This window comes from Molossus molossus, unplaced genomic scaffold, assembly GCF_014108415.1.
Source record: "Molossus molossus isolate mMolMol1 unplaced genomic scaffold, mMolMol1.p scaffold_m16_p_5, whole genome shotgun sequence".
NCBI classification, from domain to species: Eukaryota; Metazoa; Chordata; class Mammalia; order Chiroptera; family Molossidae; genus Molossus; species Molossus molossus.
Genome location: NW_023425388.1, coordinates 28,564,762 through 28,591,832, shown reverse-complemented (window position 1 = coordinate 28,591,832; position 27,071 = coordinate 28,564,762). Strand labels below are relative to the sequence as shown.

At 44.2% G+C, this 27,071-nt stretch overlaps 1 protein-coding gene across 2 annotated transcripts in view; it reads right to left on the bottom strand.

Annotated features, from left to right (window-relative positions):
- LOC118617186 (schwannomin-interacting protein 1) overlaps nucleotides 1-26,672 on the bottom strand; it is a 545,098-nt gene extending 518,426 nt beyond the window's left edge. Inside the window, exons 1-4 of one of the 2 annotated variants that reach the window (XM_036242900.1) lie at nucleotides 26,664-26,672; nucleotides 22,772-22,836; nucleotides 16,421-16,501; nucleotides 6,231-6,366 (exon numbers count right to left, since the gene is read on the bottom strand). In XM_036242900.1, the coding sequence (XP_036098793.1) occupies nucleotides 6,231-6,366; nucleotides 16,421-16,501; nucleotides 22,772-22,836; nucleotides 26,664-26,672 (291 nt within the window). Of the gene's footprint in view, nucleotides 1-12; nucleotides 588-6,230; nucleotides 6,367-16,420; nucleotides 16,502-22,771; nucleotides 22,837-26,663 lie in introns of those variants that run through there. The other variant, XM_036242901.1, reaches the window with a different exon arrangement.
- Between the last annotated feature and the right edge of the window lie 399 nt (nucleotides 26,673-27,071).

Below are 27,071 nucleotides of genomic sequence, written 5' to 3'. Positions count from 1 at the left end.
TGTAAAACTTACACTGTCAGATTGCTTGCCAGGGTCACAGTTCCAAGTCTTCGCTTGCTGTCCAGACCTCTCCATGGTGCTGAACAGTTACTGTTGCCCATTTGAGACGAAAGAGTTTATTCGAACTGGCTTTGAAAGAAATCCATAAATGGCCCACCTGTGTTAGCAAGTAAACTTATCTGAAGAATTTCTGTAACACATACTACAAAAGAGACGCATTGACCTTCAGTTATCAGCCACGATGCTCAGGCAGCTCAAAAAAGATTTGGGAGCAGAAATCTTCAAATATTGACAAAAGAGAGAGAGAGAGCTCTTTGGGAGACGAAGTTTGCTGATTTTTGTCAGTGTTCTTAAAATTGAAAATACACACACAGAATACAAGGCTACTCAGAGAACAGAGGATTCCAGAAAAGTTCTTGATCTTAATGCAGAAAACAAGCTCCCATTAATCCAAAGCAGCCAACTCGCTTCATCCTATCATTATGTCCACTTTTTGGTCAAAAAATAAATAAAATGAAATCAAGCTCCGAATTCCACAAACCACTGCACACACCATGTAAAGAGCTGCGCCTCACTGTGGCCCCAGCTCGTCTGCTGAAGACGACTGCAGCAGAAGCGGGCTCTTGTGGCTTTCACAGATTATCTCTTTCTGAGGCTGAGACGTATAAAGAGCCACATGACACCCAATGATGTCATCTCTAAAGCGGTCACAGTTGCTGCTGTATGTAGATGAAGTCCTTCTAGCGAGTGCATGGCATAGTGATTTTCTTGAAAATCTACTTGTATTAAATAGCACGGTCTTCTATCAATATACTTAACCCTATCAATATAGTGCCATGAAGAGAAAATCAATGCATTGCTCACATATGAAGCAGAGTCTCTGTTTAACTTAAGATCAGCTTCTGGTGCTGCTTTAGGAAATGAATAACTGTAACGAACTCTTGGTGAGTATAGTCAAGAAGGGGTTTTCCCTCACGGAGCCGTTATGGAAACTAGAGGAACTGTAGAGACATAGAATCTGCTTTAAAACATGTCAGAATTTTTAGCAAGTTAAAAAAATCTTATTCTTAAAAAAATCCACAAAGATCGCAAAATAAAAATGAAGGCAGCTGTCTTCAACTCCTAACATTTTATTTAATGGAATTTTTTAAATGTTTTATAGACATAAGAAAATCTTATTAACAGTATCTCTGAAAAAAATTAAATATGTTTTTAAATGTTGGTAGGAAATTTTCTTTAACTCATTATTTTTTTAATCTTTTCTAGCTCTGAATAAAGTAACAATTAAAATTTAACTATATTATAACCACTCTGTACATGTGAGGTGATAGCATGTATAGATTATTATTTTAAAGTATGTGTAACAATGAGAAATAGCTATTTCCATTCTGTGTAATGTATTTTTAAACCTATCAAGAAAAATGTCCTCCAATCATTAAAAGGATAATTTAGGGAAAGAAATGTATACTATCAACAATATTCAAAAACATGAAAAGGAGAGTGTTTGTGATATAAAAATAATATTTCTATACAAACATATATTCATTCACCCTGTCATATATGATTATATGTTATGTAATATAATTTCTAAAACTTTTGAAAATATTTGTTCTTTAAGACCCTGAGTCAAAGAAAAACATATATACTTCTGTGTAAATACCAAGAAGTCCTTTCTTTCCACATGTAATTATTCCATCCTCCATTCTCTGAACCAAAATTCAAGACAAATAGACTAGTTGGGGGCCTGACAGTTGGGTGCTGAAACATGAAAACTCATGGGACTTAAATTTATAACAACAGTTGGGCATAATACTATAACTTGTCTGTGACCTGGAAAATCTAGGTTATTATATTGTGAAGTATCACAAGGCTTACATTCTCTGTAACTTTATAGCTCTCAAGACTGTATTGGAAGGGGTACCAGGAATTCCTTCTAGGGTCTGAGTTCTGCCCCCAAAACATGTGTAATTTTGTAAAAATACTTTTTTCCCTTTAGATTTTTTCTGATGTGCTTAAAGCCTGGAGGTTGTAAATATCAAAAAAAAAAGGAAATAAAACTGGAAGGTAAGAAAGGAGTCTGAATGGAGGTACCAGCCACATTTGGCAGACAGGGCCAGTACTGGCTTTTGGTAGTATCCCTGGGAAGGTTTGGTGGGTCACCTGGATGCCCCTTGCTAACTGCCCCTTGCCAAAAGCCAGGACCACTCAAGCAGCGCCATTGATATGAGGGCTCCATAGCCTTCTCTCCAGAAAAACCAAGGTAGTGGGGTCTTCAGCTGGCCCAAACCACTGCCGTTGAACCTGCTCAGAACTGCATTTCTCTCCGAGCAGGAATAAAGCAACACCTGGTGGCTGGGGTTGCGCAGCTACTGGAATGGCACTTTCTGCACTGACTTGCCTGAGAGGGGAGGCCAAGTAGCCCTACCCCCCCCCTCCAACCCCATGCTGCAGATCCTCCCGTTTGTGTTTCCTCAGGTCTGAAGGGAGGAGCCCACTAGGCTTTTACTGAGTACGTGGGCGTGGCCTCTCAGAAGAGGCTGCTCATTAAAGGCAAAAGGACTTGTACCTGCTTTTCCCTTTGAATCTTGAAAATTAGTCTTTAAAAGGAGCAACACTAAAATAAATGCTGAATTTATTACTTTTGTAATGTACAGCTCCAATCACATAGTATACATATATATTCCAAAGATATACATATTTTCTAGGACACAATTTGATTTTCGTGGATTCATTTGGTGGATCAGAAACAGTCACTGTGCCTCCCAGTGGAAATCAGTTAAACATTCCCCCTCTGTTCTTCACCACTGTCCTCATTTTCAACGCATGGAGTGTTTTAGTGCAGATTCAGAATGGTTCTAATGTTTAGCACCCGTCTCCCCCCCCCAGCTCCCTGGCTCTGTACTGTGTTCTACATATGCAGAGCCATTGAATCTTCACAGTGACACCAGTCCATCTCTCAGGTGGGAGTTCTTTCCAGTTTGCAAGCAAAGAGGGACCTCTCAGGTGTCATGGCTTAGACGCACAAAAACAGTGGAGTGCTACTATTTTAAATCAGGTGGTCTAGGACCTTACACTGCATCCTACAGGCCAGACCGGCACATACGGGGAACCAATGGGAGAAAGTGAGCACTACCAGGAAGGAAGGCGGAGTAGATGGACCCAATCCAACCCCATGGGGCTCAGAACATCTCCAACAATTCAAAGATTCTTTGGCTTTATCTGCAGGGGTAGGCTAATAATTTGTGAAAAGGCTATCAATCCAGTTTAGAATATACCATACTATAGTTTCTTTCTATAATAGTCTGTGAGACAAATTACAGATTTCTCAGAGCTGGGAACTAAAAGAATAAGTATTTGGTCATGTGAAATTGATTAATAAAAAGCACACAAAGCATTTCCCACTGCTGTCCTCGGTGCAATAACTGATATTTTTACAGTTTTTTAGGATAGTTATTCTTTTTTTCTCACTTTGATACCCACAAGCTACATTTCCCAGTAACAGCTGCTATTCAAAATTGCTATTTCTAAAACAAATTTTTCTGTTACCACATGATAGGCTCTGGTATAAGGGTACTTAATATACAAATTGCTAACATTACTTAATATTATCTTCCCTCCTGTTGCTCTTCAATTTGGCATTGAGTAGCTGAGATTTGAGGTTTTAATCAAAGAACATGAAATTAGGCAATTTATAAAATAAAGTGAAGATTTTTTTCAATGATTTAATTCACTGTTTACACCTATTAAAATGTAAAATAATCTTAGAAATGCATTAACTGATTGTCTCCCTCTGCTTGACCATGTCTGCACAGTGTTTTCCGCAGTAGCACAGTCTGGTAGAACAGTGCAGCATGCAGGTTCAGCCAAATGTGTAGCCTGGAGCAAGTTAATTATATCTTCAAGTCTCATTTTAATCATCTGTACAATGGAGATGATTGTACCTCCTTCATGTGGTCATTGAGAGGATTAAATGAAATAATCCATGGAAAGCATTAACAAAGTCCTAGCATTTACTAAGTGCTCAGTTCTTATCGAGAAGATAAATTGGAGCCCTGGCTGGTTTGGCTCAGCTATTAGAGCATTGGCCCTTGGACCAAAGAGTCTTGGGTTCAATTCCGGTCAAGGGCATGTGCCTCGGTTGAGGCTTGTCCCCAGCCTTGGTCGAGGTCATGCTGGAGGCAACCAGTCGATGTGTCTCTCTCACGTCAATATTTTTCTCTTTCTCTGGCCCCCCTCCCTCCCACTCTTGAAACATTACTGTTGATATATATGGTAGAGTAGAAATATTGTAAACCTATATTAGCCATTATGTGTAGCTAAAGCAGTCAGAGCAGAAGCATGCAAGAGCATCCTCCTGGGCTCAGCACAGGGAGTCACCCAGATCAGGTTGCTGGCTTCCCAGGTGGCACATGCTTGGGGCAGACAACTAGTATGGGTAGTAACTGCAGTTATTACAGGCATGGGGGTGGGAGGAGCCGCTGGCAAGGCCCAGGGGTTAGGCAAGGGTGGACTGGCCTCTAACTGAGGCTGTGTTAGTAGGGGCCTGAAATGAGATAGACAACTGATCAGATTCGAGAAGACAATGGTCCAGGCAGCAACAACAGATCAAGCCCAAAGAAAGAGGGCTGAGACTCAGTAAACTGGAGAGGATCTAGGAGGAGTCAGGGCCCCAGAGAACCCCCCAGGGAGAAACCTCACTGAGAGCCTTTGACTAGGATGGAAGGTTTTTAACCCTGAAGTTCCCAATGGAATCGCTGGTTATTAGAGGAAGCACATCTCTTTATGACAGGTTTGTGGGAGCGCAAAGACAGCAAATCCAAACCTTCACCTCACAAGCAGAGTGATTTCTGATATTCAATTTCCATCATTCAAATCGAATCTTAAAAGTCTTTTAACTTTCACCTTCTGTTGACCTTCACAGAGAAAGTATCCCAAACACTCAATTTTCACATTATTTTTCACTTGCAAATCATGACTTAAATACAAACTCAATCATCTCCCAATGTGGTTCATGAGTGCCCTCTAGTGATAGGAAGGCCAGCTAAGACAATTCATTCCCCCAAAAACAGTCTTAAAAAGTGCCCATTCACTACATATCCAATTTCTGCTGTCAGCTAAAAATAGATCTTCTGCCAATGTTATTTGCTCAGCTATAGACTTAACTTACTGCTCTCTCTTTAGAATCCACAACTAGATAAAACTGTTCATTAAAGAAAATACAATGCAATCATCTGAAAACATTTCCAAGTAACCTTTGCTTGCTCCCAACGTGATACATTATTTTGGTTGCGGGGAAGCCTTTTTACAAACAAATAAACAGAATTAGAAAGCAGTCAAGAGCAATTTAAAAAAAAATAATACCCTCATATAGTTTCAGTACTCCAGTGATGGTCGTAAATAATCACAATGGCTTAATCCACAAAACTCTGCATTATAATCACCTGATTTGTTATTTTTTCCCTGTTTTTTAAATACAGACTTTCAGCAGATTCTTTCATTCCTTAACTCTGTACCCAGGATTCTTGAACTGGTGGCCCCTGGAACAAGTGTGGTCTGCAGACAAGGTCTAGTTATGTTGTCCAGTTTCTTGCTGGTGGCCAACATTTAAAAACCGGGAGTTCTGAGGAAAGAAGATGACCTCTGACAACACCTGTCCTGCTTCCCCACATAGCAGCACACCTCCAGGAGCTCGTGAAGTGCCCGTTCAGGTGAGGCCTGTGTTCTCCTCACCCAGTCACACTCAGCCCCCATCGGTCACATGGGTTACTTACCTGGCCCCTGGAGGCATTCACCTGCAACCCCACGTTTGTAATCCTTTTCAATACTTTCTGTAAAAGTTCTCTCTATAATCTTTACAACCAAGCTAATCTTCTATCATATTGGCGCCACGAAGTGCTACCACCAGAGACACAGACTGAAAGGAACACGCTGTTATAAAGAAAAGGAAGATGTTCTTGGTAATAGAGGTTTGCCAACACACCAAAGAGTGCTTTAGGCTGACGTCCGATGCACCCGTTCCCTCAGACGCGACAAAGTTCACCTCGTGTGTAGGAATCATGTTTTCGTTTGGAGACAACAAGCCTTCGCCATGGATTCTCATGCAGCGAGCAAGGAAGGTAGGCCCTCCGATTACAGAGACCTGCCCATGTCCGAGGATTGCTCCGGGGGAGCCAGAGCCCTGGCCGTCAGGTGACGGCCAGTCCGATCGTGGAAAGGAAAATGGTACTCACGGGGGTGCTGCTGTCCGAGAAGGTGTTCATACTGACAGAGCTGCTCAGCTTGTCTGAGGACACGGAGGGCGGGGACGGGCACCTCTTCTCCAGGGGGTCCTGCCGCTGCTGGTACTCACGCCACGCTCGTTGAATGCTACAGAAATTCAAAACACCGGCACACACACTGTCACTCCCGCAGGCTTAGGACAGCACAAGGGTCCGAAGGGGCTGGCTTTGGAGACAGGGAACTGGAACGCCCGGAATGGGGCATGGGAAATCCGAAGACGTGGACTGTCTCTGTTTTATTGATTTGACTTGCACACACATGACTAAGCTAAATCAGTCTACGACTGTCAACTTAGTCAGAAAAAGGCATCAGTCAACGAAGAACTGCTTTGCACATGTAAATGTACTTTGATTTATGGAACACAAAATCTTTCACTTTCTCCTCCTATATTTCAAAGGAGAATAATAAATAGGCTGACATATCACTTACTCATTCACTCAATACAGCACTGCTGAGGACTATTCTGTGCCAGGGTCAGCCCTAGGCTCTGGACAGACTGCAGTGAATCCTCGGGGCTGCTGTTTGCACACACTCAAGGCCAAGGGGGTCCTGTGATGTTCTAGCGTGTAGTCTGCATGGCCCAATGCAGTGGCCTTGCTCTGGGACAATACGAGCAAGAGCCCTGTGGTCACGAATTTTACATACTGTAAAAGGAAACAGGTAATGTTTGATAAATAAACAAAGAAATGGAGAAGAAAAATATGAGTGTTATGTACTACTCAGAAAGTTAAAGCAATGCGTGATTGGGGAGCTGCTTGAGATTTCACCAAATGATTAGTATCCAAAAAATGCCATCCTCTGCTCTGGGTAACAGAAACCTCTTCTGTATGAAACCTAAGTGATTTTTTTCCCTTGGACTGGTTTGTAATCTTTGAGATTAACGTCTAGGTTTCCACAGTGGATCAGTGAACACAATCGCCCTCTCCTGGGAGTTAGCCGAACATGAAGACCAGTTGTCGGGATTTAGCCGTTTAAAACAATTGCACTAATTCTTTCACCATCTCTTCTAGACTCCTGGAAGCATCCGATCCTCTCTAAGTCCTCCACATACACCTAAAGTGATTAAAGTTGCTTTTGTATGAACAACCTGAGTTACCTTCTATTGGCTAGAACGGTTCAAAGACCATCAATTTTAAACAGTCAGAGGATATAAAGAGCACAAAAAAACACTACCACATTATTGAGTTTGTTCGTGTTCCCTAACTTATTAACACTCTGCGAATTATAATGCTCAAAGAAACATCCAGAAGCTGCAGTGAAACAATACCTTTGGGTGGGAGGCCCCTGTCTCTCAGAGGCCCGCAGCTTCTGCCAGAGCTTCAAGGGGCTCTTCATGGTTTGCACGACTTGCCAAATGAGCTATGTTTTAGTTTTTTAAAGGGCCCTCCAAATTATATATATTTCAGGTTCCATGAAAAGAAAATCTGACTCTGGCTTGTGTTATATGTGATCACTGTGTTATCATGCAATGCTTGCTCAAAATGCATCCTTACTTATTTGTCTTTGGTTTAAAGACTGTACACACAAGCTCAAAAAAGTCCTGTAAGATTCCATGCCTGAGTCTTGTTGCTTCTTCCAGGACCCATTTTATTAGGACTATTGAGCTTTTGGAGACTGCTAGTGATTTCCATGTTCTCTGAAGAGCTGCAAGTGCGGAGTGTCTCCCAGGGCCCTGCTGACAATGCTGCCACTCGAAGTTACCTGAAGACTGTCAAACTGGCCATCAAGGGCTTAAAAACCTGTGACATAGTCAAAGTGATTTTTTAAAAATGGAATTCTCACCCTGGCCGGTTTGGCTCAGCGGTTAGAGCGTCAGCCTGCGGTTCAAAGAGACCCGGGTTCGGTTCCCGCTGGGGGCATGTACCTCGGTTGCAGTTTGTCCCTGGCCTTGGTTGATGGTGCAGGCGGCAGCCACTCGATGTGTCCCTTTCATGTCGATGTTTCTCTCTCTCTCCCTTCCTCTCTCTCCCTCCCACTCTATCTAAACAAAAAATAGAAAAAAAATGTCCTCGCATGAGGATTTTAAAAAAAAATAGAATTCTCTCTCTCTCTTTTTTTCTCTCTCTCTCTCACCTTGATTATTCAGAAAATATAGGCAGAAAATGTAAAATATAGTGGCCACTTGAGATATTACATTTTAGTTTGGTGAACACCAGAGGGCAGTGTGACACCTTTAAAGAACCAAACCGAGCTGGTCAAACTGAGGCGAAGTCTGCAGAGGTGAACTTGCACTGAAGCCTCCTCTGTCCCCTCCCAGTTCTGTGGAGTTGGGAGAGGAATGGGCCAGTGTTCCTTAAATCAGAGATTAAGAAGTCAATATTCTTTTCTTCCAACTCAATGGATATTTTCTTCCTTTTTAATTTACAGGAGAATGTGACAATATTAAAGATAGGAAGGGGATCCCAGATGTCACCCGAGGCCAGGCTGAGGGCTGACTGGGCAGCACCTGCTTCTTCTAGCCAAAAAGAAGTCGATTGTTGCCAGACCTTTCACCTTTTCAAGAACAGTCAGAAATCTGGATTTTTACACGCAAGTTACTAGTTCTTCAATGTTACTAAATCATTTTTAAAATTTCAAAATACATCATTACCCAAGTAGACTGGATTTGGGCATGGGAAAAAGAGGGCGCCATCCAAGGGCCACATATCTGACTGTCTCAGGAGACGACAGCTAATTACACATAGCTCTTTCAGTGTGTATCCTCCCGCTCCATCCTACCACAGGTGAGCCGTGAGGAGGGCACCATCACACAGGTTTTGCCTGCCCGACATTAATTTATCCTTCTTTCTGTTCTGGGACCCATTTTCCTTTGGGGACCCACCAACCCTAAATCCATGAGCACTGGGTGAAACAGTTCTTACCCCTCCACTGTGGGGAGCAGCCTGTGTGTCAGCTGACAAACCAGAGGGCAATAACATGTCAAGTCAGGCCAATGCAAGACTATGGAGCAAGAAGTCCGGCTTGTCACCTGGAGATTTTCAGCTGGTAGGTTATAAGCCCAGAGCTGTCCATGGCCACTTGGCTATAGGTTGGGAGAGCCCCTGTGAGGATGAAGCAATGATGTGAAGAGCAGAGTGGTGGAAGAAGAAAGCAGAGATGTCTGACGGCCTTGTTTGACCACCTGGGTCTAGCTGCACTCGAAGCACCCTAGGCCCTGGGCATTTTGTTAGGTGTTCCAACACAATCTCTTCTTATACACGCTAGTCTGGGCTGAGTTTCTGTTACTGAAATAATAGTCCTGGCGACGTTTCAAGGAAGAAGACGGGAACTAACTGACAGACAGCCAACACCTGAACCAGATGCCCTGCTCCCGCTGCACTGTGCTCCCTCCTCATGGTTCAGCAACACAGAAATGCAGCAGGCGCGAGGCGGTGGGCTTGGTAGTCACGTTCTGACTTTCAGTGGATAAGCAGAACCCCTGCCTGTTGAAGCCTCTGTTAGTTAGATTTTCTGCATGCAGCTAACCGCGACCCTAACAGAGGTACATGTTTTCATTATCTGGTGTCTGTCCCAAGCCTGCATCCTGACACAGACCTGCCCAATGCCAGTCCAGGTCACCAGTGCAGGCAGCATGATTTCCCCGGCATCCGGTGTCCAGCCTGCCTCCCCTCCACTCCAGATTTGCCCGCTTGGTAATTCCTGACTTCGGCGCCTTGCTTTATCAGGTAAATCATCTCCATTTCATGAATGTTTTTGCTGAGGTTTCATCATTTTCTTTCATTTGGAACACATTCCTTTGTGTCTTCCTTTTACTTAACTCTCTGGGATGGTTTCCATGCATCAGATGGATCAGCCTCCTTCACAGAAAGAGCGTGCCAACTGACGGTCTATGCGGTGCCCCCTGGGGGGGGGGGGGCTGTCAAGAACTGTCTCTGCAATTGTTAGTCCTAGTCCCTGGGGTCCAAAGAACTCAAGCACCCCCTGGGCACCACAGCTAGGAAATCATGGGGTATCCCCCGGGGTGGCAGCCACAAACACCAGGGCACCAGATGTAAAAACTGGGGAACCAGACATGTGTGAGCGCTCCCCTCAGAGATGCTGCGCTCGGGAACAGGCAGAGAGAATGCGGAGGCAGCGCCAGCCCTCCCACGGGTCTGGGGAAAGGTGTACAGTCGGCCCTCATGTGTGTTTCATTCGAAGCCTGTGTTTCATTCGAAGCTACCAGGCCTCCTTCGCAGAACACCGAGCTCCTGGGCCTCTGGCCTCTTGCTGTGTCTTGGGGGTTGGTAGCCGTTTAAGAACGACTTCTCCATTGGTTACCATCCTGCGGGACCTAAAAGTGTAAGGCCCACTGGCCACCAGAGCTGGGGGGTATAGACGTGTTCCCTGGGGGCAGCCACAAAACTCAGGGCACCAGACTCGCTGTTTTCTGGAAGATACGGTGCGCTGGGTGAGGCAGGGCAGAGCCGAGGTCTGCGTGCACCGCCGTCATTCCCGAGAGCCCCCGCTGCTCCCTGAAGTGTGCAAGGCTGAAGCTGCCCAGGCCACAGCTCCCGGACAAGCGGGACAAGCGACAGACGGGCCTCTCTCAGGACGACGGGCACGTGTCCGCTGCTACCTGCAGGGTCCAGGGAGGGGTGGGCGGCGGAGAACCGGCTCTCTGACTATCACAGTCCAGTGGGGCCCAGCAACGCAAAACACCCGTCCCCAAAACCAGGTCGCCAGACACAAAAACCAGGGCACAGAGCATGCTCAGAAGCGCCCCGTGCGGGTTCTGGTGCTCTGGAGTACGCCGGAGGGGGGCCTGAATCCGGTGCTCGCTGGCCGGCCAGCGGAGGGGTAGTGCAAAGACGGCACTTACTGAAAAAAAGAACAAGAAAAAGAAAAAAGAAAAAGAAAAAGAAAGAAACAAAGAACACAGAAAAGATGGCACCTACCTGCTTTAGCAAGGCAGATGGAGGCCAGAGGATGGCACCGGCAGCCCCCATGCCCGGAGACTGCCCAGCAGGCCCTGCCCCTCGGACCAATGGTTTAAACTGAGAAAAGGAGTCTCCTTCCCCCAAAGTACGAGAGCTTTTCAAAGGGCTGCTTCTGCGCAGGCCTGAGGCAGGGAGTGTGACCAGCCCTTGGAGAGCTGATCCTGAGCTCTGGCGGCGGCTTAGTTGATTGGATCTGGTCCAAGAGGTGGCGGGTTCGATGCCCGGTCTCGCACACACCGAAGTCGCGCGGTGTGCACGGGAGGGAAGCAACCGAGGTCTCTCCCTTTCCCTTCCTCTCTCTGGAATCAGTAAAATAAAAAACATCCTGGTGTGAGAATTCGGAAAAAACAGCTCTTCCTCAGCTCACCACAGCCCTGGGGGTCTCCTAGATGTTTGGGGGGCTCATCCTACCGGCTGGTCTTAAAAGTCGGGGTGCCCCGCCCTGGCCGGTTTGGCTCAGCGGTTAGAGCATCGGCCTGCGGTCCAGCGAGACCTGGGTTCAGTTCCCGTTAAGGGCACGTACCTCGGTTGCGGTTTGTCCCCGGCCCTGGTTGGGTCGTGTGGGTGGCAACCACTCAATGTGTCCCTTTCACATCGATGTTTCTCTCTCTCTCTCTCTCTCTTCCTCTTTCTCCCTCCCACTCTATCTTAACAAAAAAAAAAGGCGGGGTGCCCAATGTGAGGTGTGACCCTTCGCTCCTCAGGGAGAAGCTGGGGTTTTGAGTTTTCTCCCAGCCGTGAATCATTGCGCTGCAGGGCGGGGGTGACAGCCTTTTCCACCTGCTTCTGTGTGGTTTGCATTTCGTTTGATCAATGTGAAGGGTAGCTCCGCCAGTTATTGGGAGTTTGTTTTTAGAAGTAGTTCCCCATGTAGCTGTAGATTATGTTGTGCTCACTGGTGAAGGCGGGTTCATGATTTTGCCCCCAGAAATTAAATGTGTTTAGAGTGATATAGGTTCTTGCTCAGTTTTATATCTCATGAGCTGTGGCCTTGGGCAAAAGATTGAACTTATTAGCCTACGGGTTGCTTATCCACAAAATGGGAATAACAATAGCTTCTCTGTAATTCTTGCAAGAGGTCAAGGATAAGGTATCTAAGTCACTTAGCCCCAAACTTGACAAACAGAGCTCCTGGATAAATCATGATTATTAAGAATATCAAACTCTTTCAAATATTTTTAAGTAACATGTGCAAATCATATACACTGATAGGATATACTGGATTTCTGATGATCTTTCCTGGCCTTATTTTATTAGCCCGATTTGAAATTAAAATGTGTTTGGAAAAGGTACAATTGCATGGAAAAGACACACTAGGCTAAATGCTTTTCTTGGATTTTCTCATTGAAAGGTCACTATTCTCCTTTAAGACATGATTAGCATTTTCATTTTACAGAGGAGTGTCACCCCAAGGTGACCCCATGGGCAGGGAGCAGGGCTGGGATTCCAGCCTAGGTCACTCCAACTCCAAAGTCTGTGCCCTCAGCTTCTCTTTTATTAATCATTTGACTAAAGCTGACAGGCATCACTCTTAAACAAATGCAATTTAATAAGGCTGTATTGAAAATTACCTTTTAAATTTTGGGGGGAATTGTCTTCTTTCTTGTTTATGTGTGTGTCCCTTTTAGAATCTAAATGTTTTATTACTAAATAAAACATTACTAAAAGATGAGAGGAACTGAGCAATTTAATGAGCAGACTTTTAAAAGATGATTTGGATTTGATAGATTATGCTGTTCATCACAAAATAAATATATTGTTAAAACATAAGGAGAGGGATTGACACAGTAAATGAACAACTTTTTTTGTTTAATCCTCACCCAAGGACATTTTTGCATTTCCTTCAGATAGAGCAGGAGGGAGACAAGGAGGAAGACAGAGAGAGAAACATTGACGTGAGAGAGACATATTGACTGGCTGCCACCCACACGACCCCAACCAGGGCTGGGGACAAACTGCAACCAAGGTATGTGCCCTTTTTGGGAATTGAACCTGGGTCTCTCTGGTCCATGGGCTGATGCTTTAACTGCTGAGCCAAACCAGCCAGGGAAATGAACAACTTTTAAATGATGGTTTGCACTCGAAAGATGCATTTCAGATCTTATTACAACACGCGGGCTGTGACCCTGCCGTGGAAGGGCAGAGGTCTGATGGGATCTGGGGAGTCTGTTCCCGACCTTTGCGGTCTGACCCCTGTGTTAAACCTGCCCTCCTCTGGGGCGTGTCATCCCCAGACCAGCTCCAGCCTTGGCTCTTAACACATTCACCTCCAGTCTCAGAGCTGCGCGGGGAGCCTTCACTGTGGTCTTTCAGCATTACTTTTGCTTTAACTAAATATTCTGATTTGAGAGGCTTGCCTTTGCTTGATCTTCAGAAAACCTGCCTTTTAACTCCCCAAAATGACTTTTTATTAATAGCTATGCAGTCTTGATTGCTTTTGCCCTTTTGAAGCAGTCCTTTGATCTTCCAAGTCTAAAACTCAAAATTGCCTTTTAACATTCATGAACCAGGCGACGCACCCTTCCTGACATGTCATCAAAATTCCACCCCCAACTCTGTTCTTTGCCCATAGTCCTCTGCTTCCTTCCAATGACACTTTGCACGCAACGTGTGGGTTTAGGCTTTCTTAATCAAGTTCTTTCCTTTTTACGTTGTCCTGAGTATCAGCAAACAACTGAGACACTTTCCTGACCCATCCAGCCCCAACCTGGGTTGCTGCAAGGGCAGGTATACAGTAAAGGCAGCTGACTCCCGAGTAAAGTTCTCATCTTGCTTTATCCTTTATGTTCAGAGATTGACCTGCCAAGGTACATCCCACCTCAGGACTTGTAGGGGCTGGACTGTCCAGAGAACCTTCCTTGGAACCTACTACTTGCTCCTCCTCATCAGGGAAGGGAGAGGAGAGTTTCTGGAAAAGATTTTGTGATGTAGTAACCTCAGTTTTCTCTGTCACCTGAGTCCCACCAACAGAACTCAGAGGACCCTAAGAAAAAGCCTGTGAAGTTTGACAGTGACCCAGCAACCTGGGATAAGGCCCTATCTTTTATACCCAGTGCTCTGTGGGTCTAAAGAAGTCCCTTGGGGCATGGGGAGAGATAGGGACATGCCAAGATTCTCCCTGTGGAGGATGTCAAGGTCATCCTGGGGGGGTGCCAGCAGAGCAGGGATGCAACCTACACCATTGACGGGGTGCTCAGGGGAGAGCCAACACCCCTTCCCGAGGCAACAAAATAGCCCCTTAGAATTATTTTAAAGGAAGCACCTGTCTGGGAGCTTGAGTGCTCACATCAATGAGAAAGCTGGGCCAGCCTTAGTATTTAGCAAACGGTGGTGAGAGAGGTGACACGGAGACAGGAGGAGAGGAGGAAGGGGGCAGTGGAAAGGAGAGAAGGGAGAAGGAAGGAGGGGAGCAGCCCGCATGCTGTAGGAAAAGTCTGGCATGTGTGGAGGGGAGCTATTTAACCCGTCATGACAGTTAGGAATTTAATAACCAGATTAGACGAGAGCCACTGAACTGGACTAAATTCTCCAGTGGGACTCAAATTCCATTACTGGGCAAGATTAAGTTTTTCTCTCCCTCATCCCCCTCCAGTGAGTGGAGATGCGGTCCAGAGTTATTAGAAGAGATAAAGCCACTCAGCTTGCACCTCACTGAGCTGAGACTCCTCCATCAAACCAGCTACACACAACACCCCAGACTTTCTGAGCAGGCTAGGATCTCCGGCGCAGAGGTCTTTGCTTGTTCCTCTTCCTGGCACCTGCTCCGTGCCTCTTCATACCAGAGACGATGACAACTCAGAAACAACAGGGAAGTTTCCTGGCTTCATTTCAGCATTCAAATTAAATGCTCTCATTTTTGACCCAGCCAACTTTCCTTTCCAGCCCTTTTTCATGAAAGAGGAAGTTATCGTAAGAGAAAAATTCCTAAGGATAAAGCAACTTAGGGGTGGAAACTAACCTCTTGTGTAGTGAAGCTGACACACTGCTTACATAAAATGATTTGGTAGTCTGATCCTTTATTCACTCAGTAAGTGTAACACAGAGCTTCCTGGGGGGGTGGGGGGGGGGTTAGAAACCTTGAGAGTGGCCCTGTGTCCTCGCTCAGAGGCAAGCTTGCCACTGATAAACAAGGTTCGCGTAGATTTATAGTGGTGTGTATTCATATTTGCTTTTATCCAGCAGGATATTATATATCTGCATCATGTCTGCCTCAATTCCTAAACCCAGCAATGGCTTACTGTTCTGCAGAGTCGTACACCTCAAGCCTCCCTTCCTTGGGTGGCTTCTTTACAGATCCCTCTGGGCTTTGTGCAAATGATCAGTGATCCTGGCCAAGTACTTAATAACTCAGAACATGCTTCTCGGAACGTTAAGCTGAGTGTGTGTGTGTGTGTGTGTGTGTGTGTGTGATACACACCTTCAGTGGCAATTCTTATGTGCACCCTGAAGGGAAATCAGAAAGGGAAAGGGTCACAGAGAGCAGGCAGGGACAGTTGAAGATTGCTTCTAAGCAATTATGACAAGCCCCTTCTCTACTTAAAAAATGATTTTAAAAGGTTGTCCTTTTGTTCTATAATATGCCTGTCTCACTTTGTATCTTATCAGTTTCACTTTTGTTAATATTGAGGTGTTTTTTTTTTATCTTGCTTTTAATGCAAGAGTCATACAAAGTGGGGAAAGAGGACTCATATTTTGCCTTAGTGAGAGAGAATCAAAAATAAAAGGGTAGGAAGTGAGAAAAACAAGGTACGTTTTTGTTTTTTTTTTTCAAAATATTTAAATGAGAGCTGGACTGGGAGCAGGAAGAAAGAAGAAAGTTGACAGGGTGGTGTGTGTGTGTGAGAGAGAGAGAGAGAGAGAGAGAGAGCGAGCGAGAGAGAGAGAAGTGGCTGAGGTGAAAATAACCATGTTTTTCCCAGATGGAATTAACCAAGTCAGTGGAAATGCCAGTGGAAATGGGAGAACGGCCCTCAGCCTGAAAGGAGAAAACCAGGAAACGAAGTCATGGCCACCAAGTACTTCTCCGCAATGCCCAGGAGATGGCGCTGTGTACCCAGAACAGCTTTGTGCTGCTCAGACCAGAGAGGAAAGAATGTGTTACACACACAAGGAAAATGAATAAATGTGTAATTCTTATACCACAAAACTCCAGAGGAGTTCAGAAGTTAACAAAACAAGAACTTTAAAACTATTGCTTTAATGTGAACTTTGAAACAACTTACATTTTCACCTTGGATTCCAAGGGCTGTAGATTGAGGTGATATTTTTCAATATTATTCTCCATATCCATGGCCAACTGGTGGCTGCGAACAGAAATAATGTCTCAAGACAGCGTCATCCAGAAATTTTACATTTATAGCAGTGATACTGCCAATTTATATTTATTTTTAAAAGCAGATATGTACTCAATTTTTTCATTTTAACTTATTAACAGAATCCTTAAAGTTCCTATTGCTGGAAGATAGATAAATAACCGTACCATAGGTATATAAAATTTTTCTGCCTGTTATCTTTTCTATTCTTTTCATTTCCGCCACTCAGCTCAACGTTCATATCTAAGGCATGCAAATCATTTCCCTTAAGTGAAGAAGGCAGAATACTGAACCATTTCAGGGGAAGAAAAAACATAACAAAAATGTTATAAAGCCCATGACAACGTCCAACTGCTCATTTGTGGAGAGGATCTCTTTCGTCCCCAGTGGTGGCACTGCCATCGAATCTTTCCTCCCTTTATCTTGTAAGCTTTTCCAAAGCTCCCACTATGAATAAAGCAGGGATCTCTGCCCTAGGGAAAGTCAGAGGACCACAGGTATAGTCCCTGCCTCCGATGAGACACATGACAACCGCTGGGCGCTACAATGGTCCACGAAAGCTTCAGGGGAAAGGTGTCACATGGGTTGGGTTTTGAAGAGTGAACAGGAATTAGCTAAATTTTGAAGTAAAAGGTAATACATATGAGGAAGATTTTAAAATAAAGGAGTAGAGGTGAAAAATTCAGGCTATTTTTAGATCATAAAGAGAGCTATTTGATGAAGGTAGAGGATACACATAGGAGTATAAAGGAAATAAGTTTGGATAAACAGAAAACAAATAATCATTGGCCATAGGATGTGTATAAAACAGTCAGAGACATTTCACATGTATTATTTAATTCTCACAGTAGCCTGTATCAGCTAAGTATTATTTTCCCTAATGTACAGCTGAGAAATCTGAAGTTCAGAGAGATTATGTTAAACTCAGAAGAAACCACATTGAAACTCAAATCTCACTACCACAAAGTACTGCTTGGAGGATTTTAATATTAGACTTATTAAACTTAATTCTACTGATTGTGATTTTCATTCGTAAAGTATTTGACAGCCCAATCCAATACACATGCATGAGGTAAGGGTGTGTGTGTGTTTAAAATGGAAACAAACGTTTCAAGAAACATTATTTCTCCAACTACAGATACTGTTCTGTGATATTTTAAATTACATTTCACATTTTTTCTAAGACCAAGTTGATTTAACAAACCCTTGGTGGGTTGTGAGCTAAAGTGTGAAATCGTTGCTTCAGGGAGACATACAGCACTTGAAGCAGGGTGATCAGGGTGATGCCCCGAATGGGATATTTAGGGATAGTCTGCAGTGGGAGTGAACACAGCAAACAAAGGGAAATGTTTAGGGGGGATTCCAATTGACCAGATAATGAGGACCACGACTTTGGTGATAGTAGAGAAAAGAAAAAGCTAAGAAAAGACACTGTGCCAGAGGCATTATTAGGATAATGCACTTACCTTCCCCTCTTTAGAAAGGAATAACCAAGTGGGGAAAACATGGTACATCAGATAAATTCACACATGGCCGCTAGGTGGTGCTCTCGGCCCAAGATCGCTTTGTAATTACTCAGCTGGGAAGTTGAGGGGCAAAGGAAAAAACATTCCCACCTGCTCTGTGCTGTCGGTATTCAGGGTCCGTTATTCACTCACTTACACATATGTTGAATGTAGTCTACGTGCCAGGAATGGGGGAGAGCACAGTGAAAGCTCTAGACATGGCCCCTGTTCTTAAGGTTTTACAATTAAGATGAATCTTAAGTAATTGTAAATGTTAATCAAGGGTTGGTGGGCATGTAGAGTCTTATTTTTATAATTCTATGTTCTTTTTTTTTTTTGAATCCTCACCTGAAGATATTTTTTTTCCCCATTTATCTTCAGACAGAGTGGGAGGGGGAGAGAGAGTGGGAGAAACATCAATGTGAGAGAGAAAAATCAACTGGTTGCCTCCCATACAACCCTGACCAGGGCCAGGAACAAACCGCAACTGAGGTATGTGCCCTTGACCGGAATCAAACCCGCAACTCTTTTGTTCGTGGGTGGATGCTCTAACCACTGAGAAAACCAGCCAGTGCTATAATTCCATGTTCTTGTAGGTACAACAGACTTATAACAAGGATACTTTAAGATTTTCTAAATTAAACCCCTAAATGACAAATTATCAAATTGAGCAATAGAAATGTTGGTGAGGCATTGTGGGACCTGCAGGTGTACGGCAACCGGAGACAGAGCTCAAGTTTTCATAAAGAGAACATTTTTTTTCCCTTTACTGATTTTAGAGAGAGGAAATGAGAGGAAGAGAGAGATAGAAACATCGATGAGAGTGAACACTGACTGGGCACCTCCTGCGTGCTCCCTACTGGGGATCGGGCCCACAGCCTGGGCATGTGCCCTGACCGGAATCGAACTGATGACCTCTTGGTGCATGGGCCGATGCTCAACCACTGAGCCACACTGGCCAGACATAAAGAGGACATTTTTAATAATATGAACACACTTGATAATTTTGGGTTACAATTTATACATCCTCAACAAACTATAAACCACGGATACCTGTAGGCATAAACTGGGTAACTTCAAGGTGTGGCATCAGTAGTTCCCTGTGGGTCATGACATGATTACATGTCAGAAGAATAGGCAACTTGTGATCACATTTCATACCAAAGACCCAGCCTACTCCTGTATTTATAAAAATTACCTGTCAGCCTAAGGTCTTACATAAGTTCATAAATGATTATCAAAAGCAATAGAGTCATAAGCAGTCTCCTAATTAATTGCTCTTCTCTGTTTATTGGCCTTGGGGTGTGTGTGTGTGTGTGTGTGTGTGTGCACGCGCACACACACACACACACAAATGCACTCAATTGGCCATATACGCGGCCTCAAGTAGAATGGAGTTGCAGCTTGCCCTCCCCTCACACTGACTCCCTACCACAAACCCTGTTGAGCATTCAGAATAAATGTAATGTTCCAAGGGGGAATAACCGATCAAGGCTATGACACCACTATCACTTAACTTATGGTCATTTCAAGTAGCTGAGATGATTTACATCAGCACCTAAGTCAGATACAGCTATAATGAAATGCTTAATCTGCTCACTCAAAGTACACCAATTTTTCAATCAAATTTGACAGCTTTCAAGGACACAGCCCTGCCCTAAAGCAGACCAGGAAAATCTCCAGAATTTCAGCAAATGGGTCTAGTTATTGGGGCAGGCCATCATTGTTTGTCTTCCCTCTGTCCTGGGCAAGCATGAAAGGGACGCTTACCCCATTGGCCTGTGTGCTATGAGGGGAACTTTAATTCCCATCCTTGAAATTCCTAAGTCATGACTGGAAAAAATAAGCATGCAAAGCAGACTGGCCTTTTCCAGAAGCTTTTAGCTTTCTCGGGTCTCTGGATGTCGAGAGAAGGAACGAACAGGGGAGGGGAAGAGGCAGAAGCCCACGTGTATACCATTAATTTCACGTATCTTCCTGAGAGCAGGGAGAGGGACAGGTACTTGCTGGTGTTAGGGAGAGTTTAATATAGAGCTGTGGTCAATTAGCAGAAAAAACTTTTGCAGTTCACTTCTTACATTAAAATCAATAATGAAAAACCAGCAGATTCAGATTTAATAGATAAATGGGCTGACCATCACAGAGAGAGTATGTCCTCAGAGAATTAAGCTGCACAAGATTATTGAATGACCAAACGGAATCTAAAATGCATCTAGACCACCGGTTCTCAACCCCAGCTCCTTATTAGAGTCACACGCAGGAAGCTTTTAAGAAATACTGATCCCAGGACCTCACCCCAGAGATTCAGATTCAATTTGTCAGGGGCGGGGCTTACGCCAGGACATTTTTATTAATCTCCCTGGGTGATTCTAAGTGCAGCCCGGGTGAAATACTACTGATCTCATGTCATTAAACACTAATCTCCATAGAAGAAAAATCTTATTTCTAGTTCAGCAAAAAAACGCTTCGGTTATTATTGCTTTCATAGAGCTAATGATGGTGGTGGTAAGTAGGAGTAGAAAAATTGAACAATTTTATTCTTATGTGTGCATATTAATGAGAACAGACATAACAAGGAACAATTAAATCCATAGATAACCCAGAAACTTGGTTTGATCAGAGGGCTGACGCTGTCCTTCAAGTGGTGGCATAGCAGATGCCTGGGATCACGAAGGTGGAATAAAGCTGAGAAGCTCTCAGTCCAAACCCCCACCCACAAGGGAAGGGAAGGAGCTGACTTTGAGGGCAAGCTTGTCATGAGTGTCTCAGTTAACGCTCTCAACGGGTTGTCAAGCCAGTGTTATTATCTTCATTTTTAAAGACGGGGAAAGTGGGGTTCAGGGTGGTTAAGTAATTTTTCCAGACCCACAAAGCCAGAAAAAAGCAGAAAGAGGAATAAAGTCTAAGGTTTCCCATTTTCAAGAATGCTTTCGATAGCTTCTCGGATGGAGGGTCATTGACACCCTTTTGGTCCCTTCCCGCCTCCATCAGCTCACTCTTTAACTGAGAAGCCCATTCTGTTGGGCAGGCTGAGTTTTTATAAAAGCTATTCTTTTTCTTAGCCACGAACCTATTTCTCCATAAATGCTTCTCATTGATCCTTATTCTTCTTTCCAGAGCAAGAAGAGCAGTTTAGCCCCCCTTTAAAGGCAAATTCCTTCAGATGTTTAAGGTTAGCCATTGGGTCCCTCCGAGGTTTCTTTTCTCCAGCCTCCCATCCTCAGTTCTTTGTAGCAGTTTCACATGATTTCAGAATCCTCGCAATTTTAACGGACCCCCTTGGTGCTCTTGGGGATGCCAACGTGCCTTTAAAATGTGGTGCCCAGCCCTGGCCGGTTTGGCTCAGCGGTTAGAGCGTCAGCCTGCGGTCCAGAGAGACCTGGGTTCGGTTCCCGCTAAGGGCACGTACCTCGGTTGCGGTTTGTCCCCGGCCCTGGTTGGTCGTGCGGGTGGCAGCCACTCGATGTGTCCCTTCACATTGATGTTTCTCTCTCTCTCTCTTCCTCTCTCTCCCTCCCGCTCTAGCTGAACAAAAAATGGAAAAATGTCCTCGGGTGAGGATTAAAAAAAAAAAAAAAAATGTGGTGCCCAGCCTGGCCGGTGTGACTCAATGGACTGAGCGTCGTCCCATGGACTGAGAGGTCCTGGTTCCATTCCTGGTCGAGGCACTTGCTCGGGTTGCGGGCTCAATCCCCAGTAGGGGGCGTGCAGGAGGTGGCTGATCAATGTTTCTCACATCCATGTTTCTATCTCTCTCTCCCACCCTCCCACTCTAAAAAAATATTTTATAAAAAGATGTGGTGCCCAGGGCCAAGCGTGACACCCACATGGGCTTGACTTGCAGACTCCGTGGGTGGTTGAGAGCAGGGGCTCTGGTGGCATTCAGACCTGGGTTTGAGTCCCACCCCTCCTCCCCACTCTCAGCTGAGCCTTCCTACACGAGAGCAAAGGCTCCGAGCCTCTTTCCTTGTCTGTGAAGTGGAGAAAATAATGCCTGTATCACAGGCTGCAGTCAGAGTTCCATGCGGGGGTATCTGCAGCATTCACTGCCAGACACTGTAAATGCTCAATAAGGGATCGTCAATTTTTTCTTCTTTTATCTTGACAATGTATGACTACTAATCAGTTAAATATTGTGGTAATATTTTTAAAAGCCATATAAAATCATGGGCCCATGTTAACATGAGATAGAATCTCTTAACATTTACCCACAAATTGAAATCAGAATATATCTCTCACATGCTCTAATTGTACAATTTTTTTTTAAAAAAAAAACCTAAATGGAAGACTTCACTTTTATCTCTGTTCAATTTTGTTTCTTTCTTTCTTGCCTTTTTTTTTTCCCCAGCTCAGATTTGTTCCACTCTGCAGTATTATTTTGAATGTTCATTCTATTCGTTTTTGTGTGACCTTTGTGCTTTTTTACAAATTTATGATTGCCTTCGATACACATCCTGATTAGAAGTCAAAGGCAGGGCAGGGTTAAGTTTCAAGCTCTCACACACACCAGAGATATCTTCCAGCATCTCATTACTCTGCTAATCAGTATGGCTTGTGTATCGGATCTCAACTAGTCATAAATCTATCTAACTGTACCTTAAATGAGACACACAGCTGGGTCCTGACCACAATGATAACATAGGAAACTGTCAAATTACTTATTCATTTCTGCCTTGCCAGGTAGTATTTTTCTCATACACGCTTTTCAACCTTACAAATCATTGAATTTCCTTTAGATTTTTTTTTTTTTACTTACTTTTCAAGTAAATATTTTCCATCATTAACTTGTTCTAAAGGATTCTGCAATCTTTTCATTTCTTCCTGTGGGGGGAAAAAAAGAATTGTCTTACAAGTTGACCCATATACATATGGGCAATAATATTTGAGGATAATTATTAGTAAAATTGAGATAATACACCATTAAATGTTCCAGACTTTGCAATGAATAAGTGCCTAAACACACAAAACAATTTCTTCTTTGATCAAATTAGCATACAATACTGCTAGTCAAACGTGTGACTTTTTCATCACGAAATATAATGCTTCCTGTTATTTTTCCAGACTGAGGATGTGTTCATATGGATGCATCCACTCAAGTTTACTCTGCCACCTGTATTACGTTGGCTGGTCGCTGGGTGAAGGGCTCTAATGAACATGGGCTGGTTTTGGCTGTTCAGTGACCACCTTCTCTGGTCTCTGTAACTCTCAGTGACCTCTCCCCTTAGCCCCAGGACTCAGGCACACACATATGCACAGATGCAAGCCCACATCCCTTCATGAAGTTCAGGTACCCAGTCTCCATAATCCCATTACCCTGGCCACAGCGATTGGTTTAGGGACCTGACAGAAGTGGGCCCAGGTTCCTGGTGAGACTGCCCGTCCCACTGGGATTCGAGGAAGGCCCACTGAGCCCTGGTCCTGGGAAGAACACCGGTTCTTGAGGTCACACTACTTGACTCATCACCACAAACTGCTGAGGTGCCAAGAGGAAGCCCTAGTTAGGACTAACTCATGTGCCCTGAGAGGCCATCAGAGCTGGTCTCCACATGCTTCTACCACCAGACATCCAAGACTCCTGGGTCAGCCCTCATTGGCCGGTCTCTTCAACTTCATACTGTACCGTACAGCCCGGAATCCTGGACATTCACCTACCTCTTCCCAACCCGCCAACCTTCCCACTGAGCCCTTTGGAATGCGCAGTCTGTCATGAACAAAATCCTCTATCGCCTCGATTTCTTTGAACATTCCCTGAATTATTTTGTTCTAACTGAATACTGCCTTGATGTTCTGAGGACAGCTAAGTGTTTGTTAGAGCAAAAAGGTCCATGAACTGATAGAAAAGAGTTTTAGGATACAGAGGATTTTACTGATGACAATCTTGGCTGAGTCCCTGATCACACTTATCCCAGCAATTTTTTTTTTAAATTTTGTTTTCCTTTATTGATTTTAGAGAGAGAGGAAGTGAGAAGGAGAGAGAGATAGAAACATCGATGAGAGAGAACATCAATTGGCCACCTCCTGCATGCCCCCATTGGGGATCAGGCCCACAACCTGGGCATGTGCCCTGACCAGGAATCGAACTGGTGACTTCTTGGTGCGTTGGCCAATGCTCAACCACTAAGCCACACAGGCCGGACACCCAGTAGTCCTCTTAAGAGGACTGCTCATTTCTTCCCCACATGCATCTGGAGGAGGGATGGGACCCTTCTTTCTCCTTATTGCTGCTCCCAGAACCTCTTCATTCCCACAAAATCTTAGCTTCTCTGGAAATATGCCCACAGCCTGTCCCAAGCTTCTGCCCTCTTCTCTTCCCTTTCTGTCCTCACCCGTCACGAGGTCCTCACCAGTCCCATAACTTTACATTTATATCTGCACCTGACCTCTCCTTAGACTCCCTCCTGATACATCCACTAGCCTATTTGACAGCTCCGTGTTCGTGTCTGACAGACTTATCAAGTTCAAAACCAAAGTCTTGGTTTCCCTGCCAATACCCTCTCACCCAAACCTCCTCCCTCACCACTTCTACCTCATTTTAGTAAATGGTATCACTATCCACCTAGATACCGGAGCCAAAACACAGGAGTCAGCCTTTATCCCTTTCTTTCTATCACAATGCACGAGTTAATCAGTCAGCTAATGTTGTTGGGCCCAACCTGGAAATATACCCGGAACTTGACCAGCACCTCTCAGTCTGGTGAGGCCAAATGTGGTAGACTCCTGTCCCCCCACTTCTGATGTCTGTCCACTTCGGTCACCCCTTATATCAGCCAGCATGTTCTCTTGGCACTGGGTTTTCTTTGCTAAGGGTGTGAAATGCATATATCATGAGTATGCAGTGCCTTGAGTTTTGTCAAATGAATACACTGGTAGAACCAGCACTCAAAGCAAATAGAGAACATTTCTTCCACCCCAGGGAGTTCCGCTGTGACCCGGGCAGTCCATTCCCTCTCCTAAAGGCACCCCTCTTCTGATTTCTACCACGGCAGATTAATTCTCCCCGTTCTAGAATTCATATGAAATTATCTCTTCTTTTGTATCTGGCTTCATTTACCCAACATTCTATTTTGACATTCGTTTCGTACCCAGTTAATTGTTTAAATTTCACTTTAGTGCTTGGAGAAGAATTTTGTTTCCTTCCTCCGAATTTGACAGCACAGAATTTTGAAACGTGAGGACTCCTGGAACTTCAGTAGAAGTATTTGTGGTTGTGAGAAAAGCTAACTGGAGGAAAAGATAACAGAGCACAGAGGACGGACGCCAAGGAAAGCGGCCAAGGAGCCGGAGCCCTGGTGAGGCCGTGGACTCCTGGTCAAATGCAGCTTGAAACCAGGATATTGACGGATTTTTCAGTTTCATGAGCCAACAGATTCTCTCATTTGCTCAAGGCACTTTTGGTTGAGATTTCTGTTGTTTGCTTGTTTGTTTTTGTTTTTTTAAACAGTTGAAAGAATCTTAACTCAGAAGTGACAGTATGAACCGTAACCTAGGGCTGTTACGTACAAAATACTAACTTGAAGCCATAGAACTATGAAAGTTCAGAACTGCACGGGTGTTGTTGTTTTGTTTTACTTTATTTTGGCTGTGTCTTAAATTTTTTCTTATTCTGAAGACTGACAGCTGAAGCAGGTGATGGTCTTAGGTTCCTTCTGTTAAAGGCTGCTGCTGTCATAACCAGCGTTGGTATAACAGCGCTCAGAGGGAGACATTTCTGCAAAACTGCTGCATATTCACTGTCCATTTGGCTACAGGTTCTTTCTTCTGTAAAAGAATAAGATTTTAGGATTCAGTACTAGGGGATATTTTCTTATTCAATATAATGTGCTTCTTTTCATCAACAATAACAACTTGTAAGTCTCACCAAGGTTGTTTATTTTGCCTTGGCTGCCAGAAGCTTATGCTAAATTAAATATTCAATGGCCAGAACTATTCTTTCCAGGCTAATAATATGGTTATACTCTACCCCTTTAGTACATAAAGTGTGAACTTTTTTTATTTTTATTTTAACTCTCCTACATGTGTGTTTTTCACAGTAAGTAGAGGCAAGTACTATACATGGTTATTAATGTATATGATAAATGGGTAGGAAGAGAGAGATGACAGACAGGTAGATGATAGTTAGACAGACAGACAGACAGATAGATAGAGATAGAGCATTCCTTTTCATCATATACATGGCTTTCCATTTTCAAGGTAAAACTTTTCAGCAGTATAGACGCTGGATCCTTATTCTAAGAATAAGTCTCCCCATCTACCCTCTATTTCTCCCAGCCTCCATCCCTCTTACCTAATCCTTCATCATATCCCATCCCACCTCCAGTGACATAAGCAATAAATCCAGGTCATATAAAAGGTCACACTTGAAGCCACTTTCCAGAAAGGCAATAGGTTGGATAAGAAGGCTTAGTTATTCTTGAGAAACAGGAGGGCTTTTTAGGTCATAAACGTTGTCTTGTTTACCCCTCCATTATCGTTAGGAAAGAGACTGAGCTGTTGGCCCAGGCACTTTCTTCTCTAAGATGCGCCTGTGGTGTGCTTTCTTCCTTTCTCTCTCCAGGGACTTGGGGGGCAGGAAGGAAAGGCCTTTGCCCTCTGCCGGCCACTCCTGCCCAGGTGGGGAGGGCTTTGAAGCGCACTGCATCCAATCTGACTATCCTCATTCTAGGAAACCACATTAAACATAAGGTCAATGACTAACAAGAGCTTTCTGAACAGCTGCTCGGCTGACAATTTGGAGGACTGATTTCATCATTTGGTTATTTAAGCTAACTATACAAAAACACTTCAGTTCAATTGGCCCCGAAGTTCCAAAGCACGTCCTCATTTTCTCGGAGATGGATAAAGGAAGACAGCTTGTTCAACAGATCTGCGCTCCGAGTTTCACTCTTCGAGACAGTTCTGTTTTAATTTACCATTAAAAATATACAAATTGGCCGTTCCTTGCATTGGTTGCTCCCAGTAGTCCTCTTTGTCTCTGATTTTATATCTAGCGACGCCCTACTAGAAGGCAACACGGCGCCGGGGGCCGTCAGGGGATCCCAGGGTCTCTGCCGAGGCCT